We start from the raw sequence: 12,134 nt of genomic DNA, 5'->3' as shown, positions 1-12,134 counted from the left end.
CATGAATCATGACCATAAAACGTTTTTTTCTGTGATTTTTTTTTATTTTATATTTAATTATATGATATACTATATTTAATAAATACCCTTTGTTTTGCCGTTTTCAAAAAAAAAAAAATCACAGAATCAAACGTTTATGGTCATGATTCATGTCATCTCGTGATGGCTTGATTCGAGGCTTAAATTAATAGATATAAATATTTTTGGAAATGTCAATGGAAAAATGCATTGAGTTTTTTCTTCCGGCACCAAAAAAAACAGGAAGTGGGCGGGAACTGCGACGCTCTATACGTATGTACGTATTACATACGTATATATATATATATGTGTAAATGGAAAAAAAAGAAATATATATATATATATATTATTAAGAAGTGTGTTTATTTATAAATATATATATATATATATATATTCTTCATAATTTGATTAATCAAAAAAGTTATCAATAGAATAATCACTGAGAAAATATTTGGTAGTTGCAGCCCTATTCTTAATCATAAGAATCAAAAACAACATGTAACACAGTACAACACACCTCACCTCAGGCTAGCCTAGTGGATTGTTCTGTATCAACGCAAACAATGATAGTATGGTGTGATGCAATCAAGTGCAACGGGGCGCCGCAGTGTGGACTCTCACCTAGAGGGGGCGCTGGCTGGATGCTGATTGGAGCTGCCTTCACCACAGGCAGCAGGGTGGCCTGAAGAGGCTGGAGGATGATGGTCTTAGCCTGCAGGGGGGGTGTGGCGTGAGCCAGGGGGACTGCTGTGATCAGTGGCTTGGGCTGGATGGACACCTTGGTACTGAGCTGGATGGGCCTCTTGACTATCTGAGCTGGTTTGGCTGAGAGGAGACAGGAAGGAAGTACAGGGTGTTTGGTGACTAAAGGGCAACTCAAAAGACCAATCACAGCTCAATCACAGCTCACTTCGCTACATGCATGACATAAATGGTTCTTCAACACACTGAATCTCTACCAGTTGATAAGACTACCAACTACAGCATGTACTTTAAATTATTGAAAATGCATAAGACAAAAACTCAAAGAAGACTAATCCTGTGGACAGCCTAATGTCAGCCCATGTCAGCTGACGGGGGTTGTCTCACCTCGCGCAGTCAGGCTGGTCCTTTTCGGGGCTCTCTTGGCTGGTGTAGGTGTAGGGGGCTCAGAGTATCCACTGGACTCCGAGCAGACAGAGACAGGAGAGGGCTGGGACTGTGGAGACAGGGCCTCATCCTGGAGAAGAGAAAGACCCAGCAAGCTTAGGACATCCTTTTTTTACAGCTACTGTTAAGGATACAATAGAGTAGCAATAAACCAGAATGAGGTTGGTCCAACAGTACAGTGAGTTTTTAAGTACAATACAGGAATTTATGAGAGTAGAGTGAAGAAATGTGAGCCTGTGGTTATGTCAATCAAAAGCAACAAACAGTTGAAGATCCACATTTACGATAGCTAAGGTGTACTAGCATACAAAGGAAGACAATACCATTAATATGTTAAAATACAAATGTCCTTGGCAATATTCAAAGATACTGGTAGTACAAGAAAATGTCCTTGGATTCAGACACAGTCCTTCAGTCAGCAGACAGACACCAGTGTTGGGGTCGAGAGGAGGATGTAAACTTTGCCCTTGTTTTGACATGCTGTGAAAACATCTGCCTACTAAATTATGCAAATGTGTCCAAAGTTGTCAGCACCTTTTTTAAATGAGGGGGGGCGGGGCATATATCAGGCAGACAGTGAATAATTAGTTTGACAAGGTGTTTAAGGCAGTCATTAATGAAGCGTCTCTGGTGTGTGTGTGTGTGTGTGTGTGTGTGTGTGTGTACACGTGCGAGTGTGTGTGTGTGTGTGTGTGTGTGTGTGTGTGTGTGTGTGTGTCCAAAAGAAGAGCAGCATCTGCCAGCGAAAGTGATATGAATGTGTTGAGCACCATCTGTGAGAAATCCCGCTTTCACTCTGTGCCAAGATAGGCAACAATGTAAATACTCCCATCATGTAGACCAACAACACAAGGGAACAAAACAAACGCAAACTCTCTCTCCAATGACAGGAAATATATTTGCATGTAAAATGAGCATGTTAAACACAGTGCAGACGGCGAGGCAGGGGGAAGACTTACTGATAAGGAGTATGATGGGGACAAGGCTTCCACTGAGGCAGGAGAAGGGACAGAGCTCAGGGTGTGGGCAGGTGAAAGAGAGTCCACGCTCACCTCGCCATCTGGACGCACAAGGACAGTGGTACCAACATGTCACACGGGCTTACTGAGCTCGGCTAATGTAGTCAGTGGAGTGTACACAGGGAAGGATCCTTCATTCAACTCTGAGACTATAAAAATGTGTCAATTTAAATAAATGACATTATGAATTTAGTAGCCTCGATAATTGACAGCAGAGGGTAAATTGTATGTGTAGTGCCAAGGGAGTTCTAATGAGAAAACAATTATTATAGGTTACCACACCTTTTAGGTTAAATATGCTGCTGTAAAACAAATAAAGATGGTATGCATTTCTTTCTCCTAATTCACAGAAAACATATCTCTACCTTTTCTCTTGCTGATTGTGGCCAATGATCACTCCAGTTCAGGCCTGGGTCTACCTTAAGAGCCCCCACTTTTTCAGGGTGCATAACTGCACAACATTTGAAGCAAGATTCCTATTGTTGTCTTTATGTACTGTACTGTACTATACTGTAACTTGATATGTCGCATCCATGACAGACCGATTTATATTTAGGTAATTCCTGAATAGACGTGCAATAAAACACTGCTATAAACTACATGACATTCAGAACAGCATAGTTTTATCTACAGTGATAAAAGTAACAGTACACATCAAAGAACACAAGAGGTTAACCATATAACATATAACATCATAACAAAAATGGAATACATTCTGTTGAGGTCAGGTCCACACAGAAGACAAATGAGCTCAGATGTCCTCTAAAGCTACATGAAAACAGGTCCTTAACTGCCATACATGCCAAAATCCTAATCAGTGATACAAACATAAACAAATAGACCACCACCAAAAATACAAATTACAGTAGATGCATGTTTTTATTTTATTGTTGACTGACTCAGGTCAATAGAAGGACTAACATTCAACAACAGGCAAATTCATTTTATTTGTATGCATTTTCTGTATTTCAGGCTGTTAAAGAGTTTTTGTTATGCTATATTATGTTGGTATTGGTAACAATAAGACTTATATTTTCAATTATTACTTTAAGAAATGTCAAAATAGTATATTTTACATCTACCTCTCAACACCTCTTGTATGTGTGTAAATAATATAAATTGAATTTATTCAGAACAATTCCAGATTGGGACTTTAACACAGATTTACCTGTACAGGTGCTGCCTGTGGCTGCTCCGTTCCAGGGAGTCAGGTCGATGTCGAAGTCCAGTTCAGGAACCTCGGTGGCCTGGGAGACATGTAACTCAATCAGATTCAAGTCTAGTCAAGACAATTGTGTCTGTATAGTATATTTCATACCAGTCAAACTCAATATGATTCACATAAAAAAAAAATGCAAACATTATACAAACAGATAATATGTACAAAGAGCAGCCACCACCACGCATCCACCCACATACACACACATTTATAAACCCCACCAATCCACAATTAAAATTGTACATCTTTTAGGGCTCCAAACAATTATACACACACACGCACGCACCTGTACGTGTGTTAAAGGAGAATTCCGGACATTTTAAGTGTTATCTTTGATGTGTCGTTACTCACCTACCGACGTAAACAGTGGCATTGTTTATTCCCAGAGATTTCCCTGTCGTCATATTTTCAACACCCTCCGTTGTCATAATGGGAGCGCGTGTCATAGGTAAATTCGTCTATTATAACCGATGCAAAGTTATTTTTTTCTCTACTACTACTCATTGTGGTGTCTCATGATAGTAAAACATGCAGTGAAAGTTTTTGAGAGGCTACCGCTAATGACGAACGAGCTAACGCTAGTTGCTTGTTTCTCTCCCAGAACCTGGCAACTTGGTGTTGCCATGTTGAGAAACAAGCAACTAGCTATTTAAAGAATTCTCCTTTAAATAGTAAACACTGCAATGTGACTCTAATACTCTTTAGAAATTCAGCAAATTCAACTCATTAAACTGGGCACTGAAGGGCTGGTCATCATAATAAAACAAATAATTGAACAACTTGCAAGATTGAGCAAATATTGCCAGATGAGTGGCTTCAGTTCTGGTTTTACCTTTGCTTCTCTTGTCCTCAATGGGTTCAAATTGATCTAAAATTGCATGTGGGTATTATTGACCATTGGCATGCAGGGACTGACTCACTTTTCCCCAATTTAAGCTGTTTATTTGCACTTTAGCCACAGCCTAGGAATCTTTGGATACGGTCGCTGCCTGGACGGACATGCCGTGGTTTTATTGTATTATTGTATATTGTATTATTATTGGTTGTCAGGGTGACATTCACAACCTATCAACCGACAGGCTCTGGCCAAGCTTGCTGCATGTAGAATGTGTCGCTAGGTAATAGGTATCACCAAATCAGTCATATGAACACTATCTGAATTAACTAACCAAAACCAAAAGATAATTTTTAGATATGGGGAAGCAGTGAGCACCACTACACCCTGCGCACACACACACACACACACACACACACACACACACACACACACACACACACACACACACACACACTTAACCAAAACCAAAGACTTGAGAAAATAAGGTCTTATGCCTGCTTTTAAAGATGACACAGCTGTAGCAGATCTCAAGTCATCATGAATGTTGTTCCAGAGAATAAATACATAGATGCATTATTCATTCATAATAATAATCCTTAGTGCATTAGATGCATCTCCACCAGATTGTCTGATGTGATGATCTCAGCTTGGTTTATACGGTAGGTAGTAATGTAGACCATTTAAAGAGTTGTAAATAGTAAGTGGTACAGTTTTTCTCACCCCAGTGAGTACTCTGAATCAGAATCACTAGGCTAGGGATGGGACAATATGAAAATGACATGTCATGATTACTGTGGCAAAAACAATTGCGATTAACGATATTATCACAATAATCAAAATATGCTTAAAACTTAAAATGCCACTTTTGTTAACCACTGACTTGAACCCCCAGCACCCCTATTCAGGAGGGAACGTTGGCCAAAAATAGCCGATCTACAAGCTCACAAGGCGTTGTGAGCTTGGCGTTGTGAGCTTGTCCCATCCCTACACTGGGCATCACTGTTCAGTCTCCAGTACCCAGCAGTTACAGTATTGGTTAGGTTACTTACATAGCCAGCATGCTCCAGGGCTTGAATGAGTTCATCTGTATCAGGCAGATAGTCCAGCTCATCAAACAGGCTGATGTCTATGTAAAGACAAGCATGTAGATCACGTTAAACCCAACACTTTCTTTTGTTTTCACAAACATCAAACAAACAATTCAGCTCCTCGATTGAGTGGTTTCCCCCTACACAGCTCATCGCTCATTATATAAAGTAAAGAACATTTAGAATCCTATGTTAAAATTGCCTAGAGGGTCAAAGAGAAGATGTACAACTTAGTCGCCAAGAAAATAATATGATAGCCTTTGCATCCCTTTTGGCTAGGCGCCTGATACTGCTTAAATGGAAAGAAAAACTCCCACCAACTTTCAAATCATGGGTTAATGATATTATGCATCACTTGACTTTGGAGAAAATTCGCTACTCCACAAGGGGGTGTGCTCTGAAATTTTACACCATCTGGCAACCTTTTTTAACATATATAGAGAGGATGAATGCTGCTGACATTAATGGCCCATAAAACTGACCCCGCTGTATTTCTCTCTTTGTTTTTGTATTTGTCTTTGTATTATTCATTTTTGAGTATTTTAATGTTACATTTTTCTTTTAATGACATATATTCTACCGTGTATACTTGACTTCTTTGACTTGTTTTCATCTTTGTTTTACATTTTCTTTCAACTTTCATTGCAATTGTGTCTCTTTTGTTTGTATTGTCCTTTTGTGTTAATGGTACAACAAGATACCAGGGTTGTGGCTCTTTCGGAGCGGGAACTTTGGAGGGGTGGGAGGGGTAACATACAACATTTCTTGAATGCTTTTGTTTTATTGACCTGTATGTAAAAATAGAAAATACCAATAAAGAAACCTTGAACAAAAAAAAAATGCCCAGAAGGTCAACCGACGGTGGACGTTACAAACGTAACATGCGGAACTGCGAGGCGCAGCGTTGCTCGGATCTGCACCAAACTTGTCACAAACACTGGTCAGGGGTCTGCCATCAGAATAGCCAGATCAGGGGCCACGTGCGGCCCCCAGGGGCCCCGCCAGGAGCCCCTGGGTGCTACAGGCGCACCGTTGCTCCAATCTGCACCATACTTGGCACAAACACTGTTCAGGGGTCTGCCATGACAGTAGTCACACCAGGAGCCACATTAGGGTCTCCCGGGGGCCACAGGAACAGTGTTGCTCCAATCTGCACCAAACCTGACAAACACTGTTCAGGGGTCTGCCATGACAATAGTCACACCAGGGGCCATGTCAGTGTCCCCCGGTGGCCTCAGGCACACCATTGCTTCAATCCTCAACAAACTACGCACAAATGCTGTTCAGGGGTCTGCCATGACAATTGTCACACCAAAAAAACTAAATTGCACACATATGGGGCACTACAACATTTCAAATGGCCATAACTAGGTGACCATTGCTCTGATCAGTGCAATATAGGACTGGATTTGAAGGAAAATGTACTTAAAAAGGCTTTTTATTTTATTTTGTTTTGTTTTAGTAAGTTTCACATAATTGAATGTTAAATCATTCTTCAGCTATTCAGCTGTTGCATCATCGCATCGTGTTTTGCCCCCAGCCCTACCGCTGTTCAATGTCAACTTCCTTGTTGTAACCCATTAAAACCGAAAAGCATCTGTCATTTTAGATTTCAACCACTTTAACCATTATCTTATACTTTGGCTATAAAAAATAGCAGATATACAAGCTCATAGCGCATCTGTTATTTTTTAAGAAATCTTGAAGATTTTTGCAAATCTTTGAATATATATATTTACTAAAGCGAACATATTTTACTCAAATCTTTGCTTCTGGTGGTCCCTGGAACAATATTTTGAGATAGGGGTCGGCAGCCAAATACATATAATTTTGGGGGTCCTTGACATGAAAAAGTTTGAGCACCACTGGTTTTTCAGAAAACTGTTAGGATTTAGAAGATATTTGTAGAATCGGCCTCAGGTCTTAACCATTATTTTTTACTTTGGCTATTCAAAAATAGCAGATATACTAGCTTGTAGATCTGCTATTTTTGAATCTTTGAATATCTTTGAATATATATTTATTTTTAAAGCGAACATTTGAAACTCAAATCTTTGCTTCTGGGGGGTCCCTGGCTCGAACTAAATATTTTGAGATGGGGGTCCGCGGCCAAATACATTTTGGGGGTCCAACAAATCTCGACGGGGAAACGAGAGGGTTCGAATCAACCGGCGGCCAATTACAGAACAGGTGTTGTTGGAGTTAATTCACTCCATCACTGGCAGCACGGAGGCAGCAGGAGCAGGTGTCCTACTGGAGAACACTGTAAGTAGGCTATACATGCATATTATTCAAACCCATTACTAAAGGGAGGGATATTGTATTTTGCTGTTATTTGTTATGCTATGTTGATGGATTGAATACATACTGACAGTATGATACTGTAGTAGGACCACAATGGAAACAAGTCCCCAGGACTGTTTTGTGTTATCCTTTTAGCTCAAATATCTTAATGTAACTCGTGCTGTTTACATTTCCGTCTTATAAAGTATTCAATCAATCAATCAATCAATCAATCAAAAAGCAGAGAAACCATACAAGAGCATTTTAATGAATGATTGCATTCAGAGTCAGAGTGGTTACATCATCTCTACTAATAATGTTGACAACACGTTGCAGCTTGTAGATCTGCTATCTTCGGCTTTTCGGCAACATATAACCACAATAAATTAGAAATTAATAATCGTGTTAAAATGTGCAGTCCTAAATATAGTGACACTCACCCCACTCTCCATCCTGGTCGATGGCCATGATGCCAAGCCTGTCACTAATATTATTATTCATCATAGAATGCTGATGATTTTCGATGTCTACTGTTAAATCGGACGACATTCTCCCTCGAATACATTAGTAACAGATAAATAATGTTGATACATATAACTTGTAGAGCGATGGCCTTGTCCGCAGTGCTATGTTAGCATCTATAGTCCATCTTGCTGCTGTTTTGTTTTCGGGATGAACTCAAGTGTCGTTGTGTACTAGTATACTTCCTGATCGATCAGCTGCGTCGTAGTTATGTCGCTGTAGTTACACGTATGGTTAACCGTAAATCTACGGGTGCCGTCAAGGGATATACTTAAGTGGCGAACGTGATGCAACACCACTATGTTACAATTACAACTATACTCCACACGATGGCAGCACATACTACATGTCTTCACTCTCCATAGTGTAGGGCAGTGGTTCTCAAACGTTGACATTAAGGTCTCCCCTTAACTCTGACAGTGTACACATGGAACCAATGTTCCAAGGTTCCATTTGTACACTGTCAGAGTTACAGACTTGCAAGGGTCAATTTAGACCCCCTAAAGGAACACAGAGAGTCCCTGGAATCCACTTGGAGAACCACTGGTGTAGGGCAAACTCTTTCATGCCAAGGACCCCCAAAATGATATATATTTGGCCACGGACCCCCATCTGAAGATGTTTTGTGCCGGGACCCCCAGAAGAGAAGATTTATGTTCAATCTTTTTCAAAATTATTCAAAAATGTTCCAAACATTATCGATATTTGTCAAAAATAGCAGATGTACAAGCTCGCAGTGCGGCATGAAGTGACATGCCGTGAGCTTGTAGATGTGTTTAGCTCATGGGTCCATTTGGTTCCATTGTCTCAGAGTTACAGACCCTTAAGAGTCCATTTGATTCCTTCTGTCAATCATTTTAGTTGGAGACGTACCCCCTGCCCCTGGAACCCCCTTAAGGACTCCAGGGGGTCCCCAGACCCCATGTTGAGAATGTATGGTGTAGTAGGTGGTCCTGTACAATATGGATGGTGACGTTCAAAACAATGAACGTATGTTCAATCAGTTGTGGCAAACAATGCCACTTTAGATGAATGGAATTTCCCACAGTGCCTCTCACGTCTTGGGGCAATACATGACAACAACATAAGCCATATAGATCTACAGATCCTGTCCAGTGCCACTTATAGAGATGTTCCGATACCGATACCAGTATCGGAAAAGCTGCCGATACTGATATCGGCGAGTATGCCAGTCTATGCCATTCCGATACCACGTTATTTATCACATGATATTTAATTTACATTCATATTTTGAATGTTTCAGTTGATGGTGCACCACTGTTTTATACTCTTACTGTACTATTTACATTATTAGTTTAACAACTTGTAGCTGCACAATTATTAATGGAATTTTGATTTATTCCTAGATCTCTGGTTCTCAAACTATTTAATTTCAAGGACCACCATAACTCTGAGAGTGCACAGAGTTACAGATCCTGTAAGGGTCCATTTGGAACCCCCTCAAGGAACACTGAAAGTGCCTGGACCCCACTCGGTACCCCACTCGGTACCCCACTCGGTACTCGGTATCGACCATACGCAAGTTCATCGGAATCGGTATCGGGAAGGAAAAACTGGTATCGGTACATCTCTAGTGCCACTGTCCAGGCTGTTTGTAATCAACACGGAGTTAAAAAAACAAACAAAATGGGTCTTCACTCATCAAAATTTCTCTGTTCAAAATTATTCCCTCAGAATAATTCAGACCAAAATACATTAAGCATAAACATCTTAGCGATGATTAAAAGACCGTTGCTAAATAAAGTTCTGTACAGTGTGTACATCTGTAAATATACTGCCGTGAAACTTTACACGCCTGGTAGGTCAAGTTGCTGGCATTCCATAATGCAGTGTCCTATGTAATAGACGTGCAAATAGGCCTTCATCAGCTAGACAGCTAGACAGGATGAGTTGTCAGAGAGCAGTGTATGAGCAGCTCTGTAACAGAAGAAGCCTGCTCTTTCATGGAATGTATTCTTAGACTCTGGTTGTGATTCTTAAATGGCATGGTATTAGGTCACATTGGTGCGCCAGAAATTCAGTAGCAGGTGTACGACAGGCTTAATGGACATTTCAGGGCGGCGCGAGATTAACCTGAGGTGGACCTGTTATTGCGCTTGTGGATTCTGGTCAAACTGTGGAAAGAATGACCCAATCGTTCCAATCTTAACTCCTTATAGGAAGACAAACACTAACAGAGGTCAACCATCTGCCTGCAATCTCTAATCCACATTCATTATACGCCTAATCAGACTTGTATTGATCCGATGACTTTATAGTCTGTCTCAGGGATGATGGGATAGGGACAGTTTGATTATGGAATTTTGTAAGCAATCCTATTTCATGATCCATTGTTAAGGCCCAGATTAGAAGAGTACATAATTAATGATCTGTATGGTCTGATCACACAGCAAAAATTATAACCAATGGATTGGTTCCATTTGTGTTCTCTCTGGCTTAAATGAACATGCAGGATTTTGCATTGAAGATCAAAACACTAGAAACAAATCATTGACGTGTGGAGCTCTTATTCCTGTGTTGTGATGGTGATCTGGAGAGTTTGCCGGATTCCATTGGCATGGTGATGGAACCTATCATCCACTCTCATCATGTTGATTGTGTGTGAAGCCTTCTCCAGACAGAGACATCAGATTAACCTGCAAGGGGGCCAGAAGGGTTTCAGTGGGCATCAGTGGAAAATGGATTATGCATTTGTGTTGCCATAGGAACTCGTACATTTCTTCTTTAATATACAATATATAGATATTGATTATGGCCTCTTTGATCATCTCTCTTGTTTTGCTCAATATTGTCCAAAATGTCAGAAGATAAAGGGGTAACGATAACTACTAATTAATCAATCATGACTGCATGTAATTAGTACTTGTCTGACCCTGACGTCAAGGCCTCAAGAAGCAAAGCAAATACCAAACCTGACTGCCAGTATTCATGTCCATTGACAGGTCACTAAATCACCTTGATTATCAATAACATTCACTCAAATTTATCCCAGAGTTGTGACCTAACTGTTAGTGACTGTATATAGTATCATACAACTTTACCTGCACATGAAAGGCAAGCCTAGATGAAGGGAGATAAACAGCCTGGGGCAACTCCTCCCAATCCAATTACTTCTAGATCCGCTTCTGTTCACACAGCGCAGTGCAAGGTTATTATAGGGATTCAACAATTAGGTAAGCATTTAAAGCACAATGACTGTATAATTACTCCAGTGGAAATATTACACTAACATGCAATGACATCCATTGGCTGGCAGGTTGAGTGGCTTGTTTGCATATATCAGGGGATCGTTTTTTTTCTCCCATTATAACTATTACCACTCAGCAGGTTCCTGCTGTGTAACTGTGTAATCATCGAATGATTTTAATTCATGTTATGGAATATACTTTATCTCAAGGAATAATGTGGCTCCTGCACTCAGGCTTGTGAATGGTCCATAGCACAAACAATCAAGCCACATGGCTTGCGTGCAGGTTGTCATGACCTCTCCTATGGTGTCCTCAGATTGCTCCCTATGGTTCAATGAAAATCCATTCACGCTAGTTGATGATAGGTGAGGTAACGCTTGCATTTCTATGATTTTGCTTATATACTGTACATTATTGTTTGATTTTAACTCAGGACATTTATTCTTTTAACAGACGCCTGTGTAATGTAATATATTAGTCTCATTTGGGACAACACAGTTTAATAAAGAGATACAAATAATAAAAGCAAAGACTCAAGTCATGACAATGCAGGAGTAAGACAAAGGGTGAAGGCATATTGAGCCAATTATTGGGAGAGTGGAAATGCAAACCACCATAGGTACACATTTAAAAAAATCTTTGACAGTGGCTGGACATTCTGGACAATTCTATCATTTGGCAGATACATAATTGGATCATCATTAGATCAGATTTAAATAGTCATAACTACTGTATACTCTCCATACAGATGATACTAGTTCCTTTCACTGTATATTGTAATCTTCTAAG

At 40.2% G+C, this 12,134-nt stretch overlaps 1 protein-coding gene across 2 annotated transcripts in view; it reads right to left on the bottom strand.

Annotated features, from left to right (window-relative positions):
• atf6 (activating transcription factor 6) overlaps window positions 1–8,346 on the bottom strand; it is a 62,213-nt gene extending 53,867 nt beyond the window's left edge. For both annotated transcript variants that reach the window (XM_080431955.1, XM_080431956.1), the window contains exons 1-6: window positions 8,055–8,346; window positions 5,293–5,369; window positions 3,355–3,433; window positions 2,127–2,227; window positions 1,108–1,237; window positions 640–843 (exon numbers count right to left, since the gene is read on the bottom strand). In XM_080431955.1, coding sequence (XP_080288081.1) covers window positions 640–843; window positions 1,108–1,237; window positions 2,127–2,227; window positions 3,355–3,433; window positions 5,293–5,369; window positions 8,055–8,163 — 700 coding nt within the window. In that variant the 5' untranslated portion in view covers window positions 8,164–8,346. The remainder of the gene's footprint in view (window positions 1–639; window positions 844–1,107; window positions 1,238–2,126; window positions 2,228–3,354; window positions 3,434–5,292; window positions 5,370–8,054) is intronic.
• Between the last annotated feature and the right edge of the window lie 3,788 nt (window positions 8,347–12,134).

Source organism: Gymnoscopelus braueri (assembly GCF_963280865.1).
Source record: "Gymnoscopelus braueri genome assembly, chromosome: 6".
In the NCBI taxonomy this organism is placed as follows: domain Eukaryota; kingdom Metazoa; phylum Chordata; class Actinopteri; order Myctophiformes; family Myctophidae; genus Gymnoscopelus; species Gymnoscopelus braueri.
Note: the sequence above shows the minus strand (reverse complement) of the source record. Positions and strands in the feature narration are given on the sequence as shown.